This window comes from Castanea sativa, chromosome 5 (assembly GCF_040712315.1).
Source record: "Castanea sativa cultivar Marrone di Chiusa Pesio chromosome 5, ASM4071231v1".
Taxonomy (NCBI): domain Eukaryota; kingdom Viridiplantae; phylum Streptophyta; class Magnoliopsida; order Fagales; family Fagaceae; genus Castanea; species Castanea sativa.
Window position 1 is genome coordinate 65,728,289 of NC_134017.1, and position 15,424 is coordinate 65,743,712.

General features: G+C 32.7%; 1 protein-coding gene across 1 annotated transcript; it reads right to left on the reverse strand.

Moving 5' to 3' along the window:
- Positions 1 to 2,494: 2,494 nt before the first annotated feature.
- LOC142633849 (phosphoribosylglycinamide formyltransferase, chloroplastic) lies at positions 2,495 to 7,387 on the reverse strand. The gene is made up of 5 exons (XM_075808097.1): positions 6,883 to 7,387; positions 5,563 to 5,674; positions 4,153 to 4,329; positions 3,862 to 3,988; positions 2,495 to 2,988 (listed from the first exon to the last, which is right to left on the reverse strand). The coding sequence occupies exons 1-5, from the start codon at positions 7,247 to 7,249 to the stop codon at positions 2,875 to 2,877; spliced, it is 897 nt and encodes a 298-aa protein (XP_075664212.1). The 5' UTR covers positions 7,250 to 7,387; the 3' UTR covers positions 2,495 to 2,874.
- Between the last annotated feature and the right edge of the window lie 8,037 nt (positions 7,388 to 15,424).

Consider the following 15,424-nt stretch of genomic DNA (forward strand, 5'->3'; position numbering starts at 1 on the left):
AAACTTTAGGAAATACTATTATAAACTATCCTCGGGTTTTGTCCGAGGAGGAATTTTCAGTCTTACTCTTGCGAACAACTCTTTATTTTGTGCCATTGGGCCCAAAGCCCATTCTTTTCCTCATTATCTAAATCATCCTTGAAATCTAGATTACAAACCCATCCTCTACAAATTTATTGTAAAAAAAGGCCTTTCAAAGCCCATTTCCTTCCAGTCATAGTTTGGGAATTTGAATTGTGTCCTTACAATTTTAACAATTTGTCAAGATGATAAGTTACAATTGGTATAACATTATTTTTATATGAACTCATCAGCAAGGAAGTTAATCTCATACCGGAGGCTGTACTGGTTTAGCCAGTGGAACAATATATATCAGTATCGGTCAATACCAGTATACCATTTCAGGTTTACCACTATTTTTTATATTTATAAATAAATATATATATATATATAATAAAAATAAAAATTTATCACAAAACATTACCTCAATTCATAATAAATTATTCATAATTTTAGACTTTAGCATCAACTAAAAAAAAAAAACACACACACACACACAATATAAAAAACAAAAAACCTAATTGTTCATTGCATACAAAAATAAAATTAGGGGGCTGGGTAGGTTAGGTTAGAATTAGGAAATGAAATTACCATTCCACCCTTACAAAAATCAAAAATTCCAAAACTAAAATAAAAAAAAAAAAGATTTTTTCTATTCTGGCCTGTACTTCCGGTAGTGGCCAAAATGCCCAAAATCGACTAGTACGGCCAGTATTTAAACCGGTACGAAACGTTAATGTTTTGGTACTGGTGCACATATTGATACGGTACATACTAGCCAGTACAGTACGATATCTTCTTCCTTGCTCATTTGTGGCACCAACTTTTTATCATTAACCCTTACAACAAGTAAGGGAGGGGATTTAAATATTGGTTATTCTTGTAAAGAAGATTGGTCAGTCAATGCTACAAAATTACTAGGTTTTTGACCCTTGAATCATTTTAATTGTACAATAATTACAACATTTACCACTCCAATAATTATGAAAATAAATTGTAGTCAAGAGTTTTGTGGCTTAATTGACATATTCTAAATAAGATCTTGTAATCATAACATATTACTCTTCTTAGGCCATTGGAGCCCAACTTATATCCTTCATTTAGGTTGGATGTCTTAATTAGCCCAAAATTCATTGGCAAGTGTGATGGATCATGTAATAAGATCAATTAACCATTAACAAATGATTATAATACTCCATTCCTCCATAATAATAATAATAATAATCATCATCATTATCATCATTTTTTCCTCAAATTCATGGGCAATTGTGCAATGGTCAAGTTGACAATTTTTTTTTTCAATCCAACCCAAACTTGTTAAGTTAATAAATTTTCAACTTATCCCAACTCATCACATCTTTAAAATTGAAACCAACCCACGTGAGTTGAGTTAGGTGGTGGGTTTTGCTTTCATGTATCATGTCTTATTAAAAAATTGGACTTTTATTAATTATTTAATTACTTTTATAAAAAAAAAAAAAAAAAAAAAAAAACTTATTACTTAAAACCATCATCATCATCATCATTTTTTCCTCAAATTCATGGGCAATTGTGCATTGGTCAAGTTGACAATTTTTTTTTTTCAATCCAACCCAAACTTGTTAAGTTAATAAATTTTCAACTTATCTCAACTCATCACATCTTTAAAATTGAAACCAACCCACGTGAGTTGAGTTAGGTTGGTGGGTTTTGCTTTCATGTATCATGTCTTATTAAAAAATTGGACTTTTATTAATTATTTAATTACTTTAAAAAAAAAACTTATTACTTAAAATGACTTTTAAGTGGGTTTTGTTTACATGTTTCATATCTCATAAAAAAAAATAATTGGACTTTTATTAATTATTTGATTGCTTAAAAAAAAAACCAACGTATTACAATTCCAATATATTGTAAATTCCTAAAATTATAAAATACCAAAATAAATCCAACTAATAATTGGAGTAAGGCTTGTATCAAAAAAATAATTAGAGTAAGGCTGATAAATTAAACTTGTATATAATGAATTGGGTTGGGTTAAATGAGTTGAAAAAACTACCAACAAGAACCCAATCCAACACCAACTACGATATATATCCAATTCAACCCAACTCATCAACCCACACAAACCAACTCAAGAAGTTAGAGCTAATTGCTAAAAACAAATACAGATTTTTGTGTGAGACACTATCATAGGTATGATTTTTACTATTAAAAATGGCTTCTGGAACCAATTAAATGGAGAGTTGGTATATGAATGAAAATAATACAAATATATATTTCTTTTCTTTTTTTCACAGGTTCTCTATCTTTCTTTCTTTTTCTTTTCTTTTTTTTCCCAGGTTCTCTAAGCCAATTTAAAACCAAATTTACGGGGGAAACCATCCTGTTCATGACAATTTTTGGGGCAAATTTAGACTTTAGAGCAGAAATTTATGCAAGGAGTCCAAGGACATGAGATTGCGAACACCCTAATAATTTCATAATCATCTTCAAAGAGGAGAAACAGGGAATCTTTAATGATTAAGTTTCGAATTTAAACTCAGATGCCTGTAATAAAAGCCGCCTGTTACACTCATAGAAAAACAGCCTAACTGCATGACAAAAATCGGGTGCAAGGCGATTCAGCCTTACACAATGGGACAGAAACTATGCTAGTTAAAAATGGCCTTGACACTCTCGTTCTCTCTTTCTTTTTCCTTCATTTCCCCCCATAATTAGCTGGGTAGGAGTGCTGCCTAGTTTTGGGTGGGTAGAAGACTTGGGCAAAACTCAAAAGTGATATTTTGGAGACCTGAGCCATACCAAAAACAGAAATTGCTGATGTTGGTGCTGCTACCTGTACTCACTGGGGTTTTCCTTGTTCTGGATGAGAGGAACACCATCTTCCCTCCAAATTATCCGCTCTTCACACACTGCTTTTGTAACCTCAACATAAAGCCGATGCTCCTAAAAGAAAATATTTTCAACAAAAGGATGTCACAAAGAAAATATTTTCAGCAAAAGGATGTCACAAGGATTTTTGTTTTCCTCTTTCATTTTTGATTAGTAACTGCTAGAACAAAGTTTAATCATTCAACGGCTGTGCTTCTCCACCTTTCAAAGATAGAGGTCTAGCAGTTAAGGTTCTTTGGGTTTAGAGGTTATTGTATCATCTGGTACCAAAATAGACAAATTTAGAGGTTATTTAGAAAGTATATTCCTACTGGACCTTTGTGGTCCTGTTGCCCTACATTAACGTTGTTAACATATCACTAAATGTATGGCATGGTGATTCATGTATAAATGTAGTGGGGAACATATGAATAAATGTAAGAGTTATTTTTTGAGCTGGTCGGAGAACTATGGGAGGATGGTTAGTGGCTCCTTTGTGTCTTATGTGGTGCATTTGGCGAGAACAAAATGCAAGATGTTTTGAAGGCCAATAACTCAGCATGGTGAAGCTGAAGTTTATGTACTGAAGACCCTAAATAAATGGACGACTTATTCAATAAATGGACGACTTATTCCTTGTCTTTCTTGATCAAGGGATTCCTCGAGTTTATGGATTCCCTATGTACTAGATAATTATTTTTGTTTTTCTTGGCTTGTTTTCTTTTCTTTAGCTCCCTTTTCAGGAATACCTCCTGTGTACTTGATTTGAGTTTAATAAAAATAATAATAAAAAGTTGTTAACATATGACTCCCACAGTTCCCTTCTCAACTTTATTGCAAAGAATATCTATCTAGTGGTTCAACCATTCAAAAGAATGAAACAGAACCCCGCCCCCCAAAAAGAAAAAACCAGTGAAGAGGGAAAAGAGTGATATAAAATACCATTACCTCCTGAAGAACTCTTGCTGCTAGCTCCTCTGCAGTGTCCTTAGCAAGCACAGGGACAACACTTTGAGCAAGGATTCGCCCTGTGTCATAGTGCTCATCCACAAAATGAATAGTAGGACCTGAGTATCTAATCAAGCACAAAGAAACAAAACATAAAATTAGGATTCTCTTTACATATGGTAAAAAAAAAGTCAAAAATTAGAAATTTGGGCTTAAAATGAGCTGAATTACTGTGGTTAATCAGGAAACAGTATTGGTTCAGATACATAGACATCAAATGCTACAAGATACCTTGCTCCAGAAGCAATGACTGCCTTATGGACCTTCATACCATAATAGCCTTTGCCTCCAAAAGCTGGAAGGAGTGATGGATGGATGTTTAGTATGGATCTTGGATAAGCTCGGATCAACTCTACCGGTATAAGCTTTAGATATCCCGCTAGAAGTACAAAGTCAACCTCAAATTTCCTGATTGGGATAAAATATGAAATGTTAATGAACATTTGTACTATTTGAAATCATCAATGTTTACTTTTGTTTCCTTTTCATTTTTCCGTTTTGGAAAAGATATTGTGTAACCTTTAAAAAAATTATGAATTAATAAAGTAACTGCAGAAAGAGCTTTTCAGAGATACTGCATATCATTCAAAAGTTCTTCCCAGGTTAAGAACACTGAAACTCTACATTACTGCTCCATTGATATATTTCCATGGCCTCTGAAATGCAAACAAATGACTTAACAAAAGCAGGCATCATCCAGATACAGGTACTGAAGAAGAAGGTAATTCACAGCCAACCTGTACAAATTGGTTTTACATGACAAGATTTCTTATACTTTTTTCTTTTCATCATTTTTGTACTTCCAAAACACCAGTCAAGAATCAAACAGATGCATTCTAAATTATTTGTGCAACACTATATATCAACTGGAATCTGCATATAATGTGAGTGGATCAGATTAAGTACTTTGGAGTGATTACATTATTCTAATACCAGGCAGAATTTACAAATCTTCTAGGATGAGTCTACATGAGATCTGCTTGCCCCAAGAAAGCATAATTTCATTTAGACTTTTAGCGTGAATTATTAATGAGCTTGAAACAACAGACATCAAACAAACCAAAGATAATAAATAAAAAAAGTAACTTAGACATCTAATGGAAAAGCCAACAGTAACTAAAAAAAAATTTAAGCTGGCAGAAAATGAGAAAACCAGTAGTAAGTAAGCATGCACAAACAACTGTGCCTAGAGTACGCAATTTAGACAGAGAAGATCAAGGTACATGGCAACAACACAGAAAATGATGCCCAGATGAACAACTAGGAATTGAGAGCTCAACATACTTAGGGTGCATCTCAATTTTCAATGATTGGCAACAAGGGATGTCATCATTAGTGATTGGTCCAATATACTTCCTTCACACAATGAAAATCAGATGAGATGGTATTTTCCTCTATTGAATAGTTTTTCCACTAATACTAATATTTTGTGATTTACAAATAATGCCAGAGGTGTTATGACAACAATTAAACCAAGTTGGATGTATGCATCAGAAACTCCTTGCTAAGCAAAATTGAAAAACATTCTTACTAGTGGATCTACTAAAAAATGGTTCAACATTCAAAAATTCCAAGATAGAAAATAATAAAAAGAGAGAATTGCAGATAAATGTGCCTTTTTTTTGGGAAGAAAAGCCTAACCTAAGCTCAGCTACAAGGTCATTTGGAGCTAATCCATCAGGTTCATCTTTCGTTTTGGGGAACAAAACAACTGGGATGCCATTGTCTCTTGCATACACTGAACCTCCACAGCCTGCCACTCAGGAAAAGAACACATATCAATGGATATGAAAAAGACACAAGCAAATGTTTATGCATGATAGTTTTCCAGTGCCTGAGCTATTTTCTGTTCTCATCAAACATAACAAGCACGATAAATTAGCAGGCAACACACATCCTCCCTTTACAGGCATAAGTTATCATGGTCCAAAATTCCTAGCCAGTGGCAACCAATTTGATGGAAGTACATCTAAAAGAACTTGCCCAAGAACCTATAGAGGCAATTAAACATCAACCATTCATAGCAAATCTCAGATTTCAACGTCAGAGATGCTTGCTTTCAAAAAGAAAAATAAAATCAAACAGAATTCACTCCTTGAGGAGCCAAGATATCCATGTTCAAGATAGAAAACTTTCTGAAAAATCCACAAGCAACTGTTGCATTATAGTTCCCCAGTGCCTAAGCTACTTTCTGCTCTCATCAAACATAACAAGCACCATAAATTACCAGGCAATGCACATCTTCCCTCTAAAAGCATAAGTTTTAATGGTATAAAATCCATATCCAGAGCCAATCAAGTTGATGGAAGCATATTTAAAAAAACTTGCCCAAGTACCTATTGAGGGAATTATACAAAAACCATGGGAATTATATAACAACCATGGGTAGAAAGTCTAAGATTTCAATGGCATAGCTGCTTGCTTTCCAAAACAAAAATCAAAACAAAATTCACTCCTTGAGTAGCCAATAGATCCATGTTAAATGATAGAAAACTTTCTCATTTGGTTAACAAGAATGTAGGACAATCTAATCCGCAAGGCTCAGTTGCACCTGTGTCATTTGATACTATCTGACAATGATACCACATTGAAAATTATAAGGTAGCACAAGAAATCATCTGCTAACCAAAGGCCTACCCCATGTCTACCATAATTAAAAAGGGGCTAAACAAAATTAATAAACAGACCGTGTTCAAGAGAGAGTGAGAAAACTAAAGAATCTCAATAGCATACAAATATATATATATATATATATATATATATATGACACTATAAGATTTCATTCTGATACTTTAGGATTCCAATTGAATGCATAAATCACAGAGATGAAAATAAGTGGTCAACTAATCATGAACAAGTTACTATTAACTCCTAAAACAAAACATGATTTACCAAGTAAATTGCAGACACAACAGTTAGATAAAATAAATAAAAATAAGTACATAAAGATGGAGAGAAAACCTCGTTTATTTGTGACCAAAACAACGATATCTCCATGAACTGATCCTCCAAGAGAAGCTTCATGAATGGACCTGAAGTTCGACCCTCCACCTGAGACGAAAACCGCAAGCTTTTTCCTTCTGACCCGATTTTCCAAATCGTTCCCATGAGAAGTACCATCCTTTACTTCTTCTACACCATTCTGCTTATTATACCACACCCTTTGTGGAGCTGAATGTTGGATTTTAAAGGATACCCATTTGCGGGATTGTGAAAAATATGCTGAAGAAGGAGGAGTTGGTGCCTGAAAGAATGTTTTTTTGGTGTTTGGAATTGATGGGGTCGTTGGCTTTGAGCAAAACCCAGAAACCAAGCTTTGAGCTTTCATTGAAAATTCAAGAGAATCAGAGCTCAATATGGATTTAACCAATTGAAAATAAAGAAAACTGAGAAACAGAATTGCATGTAATTGAATTGAAAAGACTCAAAAAGCAAAAGGCAAACTTTGGAACAAAAGCGGCAAAGACAGTGAGATCACTGAGATGCAAAGTAAAGTCGTGGCTTTTTATTGGATGGGCTCGTTGATTTTTATGGGTCTGGGCTTGCGCTTGCTTGAGATAGAAACAGTGTCCTAAGCATCTCCAATAACCTCCCTAAAACCAAAAATCCTCTCAAATTTTTTTAAAAATATTCACTTTTTAGTTTTTAGTTTTACACAACATTCACAGCGGCTACAATATTCACTTTTTTTCTTAAACATGCCTAATAGGAATATTTTTTTTACAATTTTATTTTTGGGCCCCTTCTTTCAAAAATTTTGGGTCCTTCTCTATAATGTTACATTGATTTTATTGTAATAGTATTTGCATTAGTTGTAAAATAGCATAATGCCCCAAATTTGTCCAATTAACCCCAAAATATACCCACATCAGTTTATGTATTATTGTGAAAAAATACATTTGTGCTACAAGAATTGTGCAAATTTACACAATTACTTTAGAACAAATGTATTTTTACAAATTTACACAATTATTATAGTGCAAATGTGTTTTTATACAATGATACATAAACTAATGTGGGTGTATTTTGGGTTGGTAGGGAAAATTTATTTAATTATTGTTGCTATGCAAATGAAAGTTTTTGAAATTATTTAGAGTGAGGACAATGGTTTTTAGTTGAGGAAGAGAGATGATTTGAGATAATAATAAAAAATTGATAAGGAAATAGTCTTTAGATGAAATGTAGGCTGCGTTTGTTTCGACGGTAAACGTTTTGAGGAAATTGTTTTACGCGTTTGCAGGTGTTTGGCAATACCTGAAATTTTGGTCAAACGAAAAATTAGTAACATCTGACTGTAAAATACTGCCTCCCACCCGGAAAATATTTTCCATTTGTATTTTACCTTCAATTGATTTCAGTCCTCATTTTCCCTCTCGGCTTCTCACATTGTTAGTCACTCCAGTCAAGCTCCACTCCCTGCCTAAAGCCAGTCCGAGCTTCACCCCCAGCACCGGTCGCCCCCGATCGTCGCACCAAAGACCAACCCACCAACGGCGCGAGATCGCGCCATGACCCACCGCGAGATCGCGTCATAACCCAGATCGCGCCGTTGCACCCTGGCACTGCGATCTTGCGCAGTCGCACCCCAGCACCGATCGCGATAGCGCACCCTAGCATCGCGATCACGCCGACGCACCCCAGCCTTCGCGATCGCGCCGTCGCACCCCAGCCTTCGCGATCGCGCTGCCTTCGCGATCTTGATCGCGCCTCCTCCTTCGCGATCGCGCCGCTTCTCTCTCGGATTTTATGATTTTTTTATTTTGGGTTTTGTTTCTTTTGTGATTCTACTGAGAAATGATGTTATATATTTGTTTGGAAGCTGAGAAAATGTGAGCATCAAGTAAAAAATGTATTTTCTATAATATTTTCAAGATCACAACCAAACACCTGAAAATATTTTTCAAAGTATTTTTTAAAATGCCACCAAACATCTAAAAATATTTTCCTTTCCCGAAAATATTTTCCTTTCCTGAAAACATTTTCCGGAATTGCTTTACTGTCGAAACAAACGCACCCGTAGTGTAAAATAAATAATAGTGAGTATATAAAACAAAAAAGTAAATCTTTATGCTAAAATAGATAGAAATTTGTGTATGAGCTTACGCAAATGCTCTAATGTAGTAAGAAACAATAAAGTTGTGTTTTTGTCTTTAATTGTAGATGATTGCATTATAATGTATTACGAAGCAAAAATTGTGTATTTTTCTTTTTTGATAGTTTGTTAATACTAAATAGATGCTTATTTGAAATTTCATGATTTTTTTTTTTTACTTATACTCCGGCCTCCTAGCTTGAAATCCTAAATCTGTCCCTGCTACAAATACAACAAAGTCCAAATCCTTTCTCTCTCAAACATATCTAAACTCAAGCATAATCAAAATACAAACTCATAAACACAATCTTAAAAACTAATCAAATCATTTGAGAGAGAGAGAGAGAGAGACAGAGAGAGAAGTCATCTAACCCATCTGGGCTGCATCGGGGAGGAAGACGAGCGACGGTGGAGGGAGTGGAAGGCGTAGCTTGGCACTATGAATGCCAATTCTCTGCTGGCAATTATGGAGCAAGATCTCTCTCTCTCTCTCTCTCTCTCTCTCTCTCTCTCTCTCTCTCTCTCTCTCTCTCTCTCTCTCCGCCTCTTTGGCCTTTGCTGTTCTGACCCTCTCTTTAATTAGCTGAGTGTTTTGGGTTTAAATGTAGGTGTGGGTTTAATTCTTTTTTTTAAATTTATTTTAAAGACAACGGGTAGTGATAATTTTTGTTTAATTAGCCAAGTTTTTTAAGTTTAATTTTTTGGTAGAATGGGTTTAATTTAATTTTTTTAAGTAACATGTATGTAATGATAATTTTTGTTAATTAATGAATAAATTACCTAAGAAAAAGTGATAGAGAGATAATATTTAAATGGAATAGAGGGAGATTAAAAATAATAATAAATATTCATCCAAAAATAATAATAATAAAGAAAGAATATTTAAATGGAATAGAAAAAAAGATAGAAACTCTATTGGAAAGTGTATTTGAGTACAAAAATTTAGAAAAGTTTGTGTTTTTTAAATTAAAATTATTTAACTAAAAGATATGAGTATTTTAGAGAGTTTAAAATTTTATTTGAGGATATTTTAGTATACACATAAAATGATGAAATTCAAACCGTGAATCTAATTATTAATAGTATAGATATAGATATAAATAAAGAAATCAACCTTCTTTTTTTGGGTTGGGTAAATAGAACTAGTAAAACCTGATCCAAACCCCACAAGGCCACAAGATGGGTGATATGCCAAACAGACCCAAAATATCATTTGCCGCAGGTTTTTTTTTTCTTTGAGAATTAGCAATTGGTCATAGGGTTGTAAATGAACTAAATCAGGCATGAACAACTCAGGCTTGGTTCGATAAAAAGCTTGTTCATATTTGTTTGTTTATAAATAAGTCAAGCTTGAGCCTTAGTTTTAAACTCATTTAATAAACAAGTTGAGCCCAAGCAAAAAAATTTATTCACGAACAAACTCGTGAGCTATTATGTTTGATACACAACAATTCAAGTATAGATTCATTTATAAGTTTATATGTATTAGCTAAATATACTCATTACACATATCTTAATAATGGCATGGCCAACATGAGACCACTACCTATATTACCTTAATTGTTTCCTTCCCTTTAAATTGATCAAAAACCACTTTAGACTATAGTTACATTTAAAAATAAATAAATAATTAAGTAGGCCACATATGATTCTTCTCTATCAATCATCTAAAGTAAAGTTATAAAACATGTTAGTATTTTCTCATCCATAATAGTTACAAACATGTATTTTTCTAGTTCTTCACCATCTAACGTGAATGTAAAAATTGTATTTTGAACAATTGTTGAAGCTGTAGATAAGGAATGATGAATGAATGAATTTAATTACGTAAATTATTAATTTGACTAATAGCTAATCATAAGAAAGACTAGATGCATGATAAAATGAGTATACTATTTTCTTTTTCTTTTTTCTTAATTTTAGAGATTTAAGCATTTAATAATGTAATTTTTTTAGATCTCAAACTCAAAAACTTGACCTAAACTCGAGTTTAAGCTTGATATTAAGCTTGAGCTTGGCTTGACTAATTAATCAAGCCAAACTAAGCTTAAGTTTTTTAGCTTTCCCACGAGCTCAAGCTCAAACATTATTTTTAGGCTTGTCACAAGCTCAAGCCAAACTCGAGCTTTTGATTTTTCCTGACAAGCCAAACTTGAACATGCGCTACTCGACAAAACTCGGCTCGTTTACAACCTTTGGCCACATTGTTAATCACATGATTTAATTGTTTTTGCAAAATCGTATTTGCAAGAGAGAGATTCGTAATACTGCATCAATTACATGTCTTAAGGCTACTTCTTGTTTTTGGCTCGAAGCTACCTTGATTCTTGAGGATTTTGCCTGACTTCGTATTAAAAAGGTTAAGAGTTCGGTAATACCTCAACAAAGTGGACTTAATTAAAACTATGATGATATAGACCAAATTCGAAGTTGGCTAGAGTTAACCGTGATCTAATAAAAAATGTAGCATATAACAAATATCCATTTGAAATTTTAAAGCTAACTTGAGGACTTCATTGCATAAAATAATTTCAAGTCTCAGTTACACTTATGGTCTATTTGGATTGAAGGAAAATAGAGAGAAGTAAAGTAGAGTTTGCCAAAAATAAGTCTAATTTTCAGCCAATTACAGATTCAACTCCCTTTTTATCTCCCTTCTCCTCCCTTGGCGTGTGAGTGTATTCTCTTATCTCATCCATTCCCTTATATGTATGTGTGTGTGTTTCTCAAAAAAAAAAAAAAAAAAAAAGTCTATACTAAAACTTGAAATTACAAGACTAAGTAAGCAAAATTTGGATGTATATGTGGTGAATCCATTTCATTTGAATGTCAACCTTATTTATATTTGAAGTTCAACTGTTTGACATTTTGTCCTTGCTATTCCATTAACTTTTGAGATAGTTACTTGATTAGGCTTAACTCCCTTTAATTTAATTTTTGATTTCTTATAAATAGTTTGATTGCCACATAATAAACACATGTTTTGAATGTGTTAAATTGGTTCTTTAAGTGATTGGGGCTATTGCACCGTATAATATCTTTTTAATGGATAAGCTAAAAAGTTAGCTTTTGATATTAACAATTGAATCACGAAAGTTTAAAAAGTAAAAAAAAAAAAAAAAAAAAAATTGAGAATTAAAAGAATTTTTAAATTTTTTAAAAAGTTAAAATGTTGTGTGAGGGATTGCACGGTACAATATGTCCGGTTCTAGATACACATTGACCTTTTTTTTTCAATATTAAAATGTCTTATAAATAATAAAATAAGACTAAATTACATGAAGCAAATTCTATAATTGAAAATAGGCTTAGCAACATGACACGGAGACATGGAGTCTAAATTTGTATTACTAGTTTTGCAAGTGAGAAAAAATAATAATAAAACCCATAATAAAAAATAATAAAATGTTTTAAAATATCATTACTGGAAAGTTTTTTTTTTTTTAGAATCTTATTGGAAAGGTCCTTAAACTCTTTTTTTTTTTTTTTTTTTTGGAGAATCCATAAACTCTCTATTTAAAAAATTAAGCCTTTAACCATTATCAAATAGTACATTTTAGTAGTATTTAATTATTTATCATTAAAATCTAATAGGTTAATCATATGCTATGTGACAGAAACCGTACATACCACATGATTAAATTATTATTTTTTTTGGAAAGAAAAGATAGAACCACATGATTAAATTTGTTAACAACAAGAAGTATTAACACATTTAATGATTTGTCAATTAATTATCAAATCAAAGTGACACTTCCAAAAAAATAATAATAATAATTTCAAGACTAAGTTACACTAATAGTCATGTTTGGATTGAATGAGAGCAAAGAGGGGTAAAGTAGAGTTTGCCAAAAATAAGTCTAATTTTCAGCCAATTACAAACTCAAATCCCTTTTGCTCCCCCTTCTCCTCTCTCAATTTAAATCAACCATAAATAACATTAAATTTAGAAATTGTAGTATTGAAACTTACTTTTCTTGCATTAACCAACATAGGTACATTCAAAACTAAGTTTATACCTGTAGGGACATATAAATTAACTCTCGAGGGATTCTCCACAGAGATCCACTATAATACTTCACACAAAATAAATACACAACATGGAATAAACACTCCACAATGGGAAACACAAGTAGTGGATTTCTTTGACCATTAGTGTTACAATTACAATTACAGATACTGTTAGAGGAAACTTTATTGTTCTCATGGTGTCCTCTTTAGCATTTCTTTCTCTCTTTCTATTTCTCTTCTTAGACAGATTTTTCTCCTTCCTTTTTCCATCCCCCTCTTTTTCCTTCTCCCTCCTTTTTATAGCTTTAGTCCTTGTTCTTATTACCACAGCTGTCCTACACTCGTCCAATGTCTCAGGGATATTTTTCTTACTTTATCGGTTTCCCCTCCTCCTTATCCTGAAATTCTAATTGTTAGGGGTTGCATGTACTGTTCAGGTTGTCTTATGTGCATTCAATGCAGCAGAGGTTAGGTAAGAATCCCCTCATTAATGCGGAGATATAAATCTTCATTCTTCTTGTGCATTCTAGAAGTTTCTCGTGGTTTACCAACATCTTCTGGAGGTCATATGTTAATTACTCATGCCTTATGTCTCGGATAAGTTAGTGTTTTCCCTTTTTCGTGGGAATTGGCTTGCCGTGATACTCATCCTTTTCCTTAATATGTAAGACAATTCGACTTTCACCTCTTTCACGGTTTACAACCTTCTAAGCATTCCTCTCTACACATGGGCTAGGCCCAAGTTATTTCCCGTGTATTGGTCTTTGTGGAGCCTAGTTTTGTTTTGATTTGGTTGACGACCCAACTCGACCTGAAATAATGTTGCGTGGTTTTTTGCGGAAGATTTTTTGAGCCTTAGTCCATAGAGTGGAGGCTTGGGCAGATAGGTCCATGGAGTGGAGGCTTGGGCCGATAGGCCCAAGCCGTAGCCAAATCAATAACAAGAAACCCTAATCACCAAAACAAAGTTTTCTATATCTTGTGCATAAGATTCATAATGGGCTGCAAAATGGGCCAAAAAACTGTACGGCCACATTTTGTATTTTTCTTTGATAATAGTAAAATTCCTGCAACTCCGTGGATGTAGCCAAATTATTGAACACCGTAGCCCAATTACTTTTTGGGCTTTTGGTCCGAGTGTTGATTGTCCCATACGCCACAATACTAAAACTTGAAATTACAAGACTAAGCAAGCAAAATTTGGATATATGAGTAGTTAATTCATTTCATTTGAATTTCAATCTTATTTATACTTGAAGTTCAACTATTTGACATTTTGTGCATGCCACATGTCATATTTGATTCAATCTTCTAGAATTATTGTCTCGATGTGTTGTCGCTATTCCATTGACTTTTGAGATAGTTACTCGATTAGGCTTAACTCCCTTTCATTTAGATTTTTGATTTCTTATAAATAATTTGATTGCTATGTAATAAACACAAATTTTGAATGTGTTAAATTGGTTCTTTAAGTTATCGGGGCTATTGCACCGTGCAATATCTTTTTAATGGTTCAAATCAAAAGGTAAAAAGTTAGTTTTTGATATTAACTATTGATTCAAAAAAGTTTAAAAAGTAAGAAAAATTGAGAATTAAAAGAATTTTTAAATTTTTTAAAAAGTTAAAATGTTGTGTGAGGGATTGCACGATACAATAGGTCTGGTTACTAGATGCAAGTTATGTCCTTTTACACCATATGTCATTTAATGTTTTTTTTTTTATCAATATTAAAATGTCTTATAAATGATAAAATAAGACTAATTTACATGAAGCAAATTCTATAATTGAAAATAGGCATAGCAACATGGCATAGAGACATAGAGTCTAAATATTTATTACTAGTTTTGCAAGTGAGAAAAAATAATAATAAAAGGTTTTTTAAAAATATCATTATTGGAAGGGTTTTTTTTTTTTTTTTTTTTTTTTTAAGAATCTTATTGAAAAGGTCCTTAAACTCTCAATTTAAACAATTAATCCTTTAACCATTATCAAATAGTACATTTTAGTAATATTTATCATTAAAATCTAATAGGTTTTTAAAAAAAAAAAACCAAGTCTAATAGGTTAATCATATGCTATGTGATAGAAACCGCACATACATCACATGATTAAATTTGTTAATCTTCTACAACAAAAAATTCTTAACTCATTTGATTTGTCAATTAATTATCATATCAAAGTGACACTTCCCCCCCCCCCAAAAAAAAAATTGTTAATATACATATACATACTCTCTGCAGGAAAAGAAAGAAAAGAAAAAGAAACGACAACTTTAGGAACTTACCTCTCCCAAATCCCAATCATTAGATTCTATAATTACTTATCAAAAAAAATTCTATAATTGAAAAAAAATCCCAATCATTTGAGGATTAGGAATCATATCACCCCAAAATAAGAAAA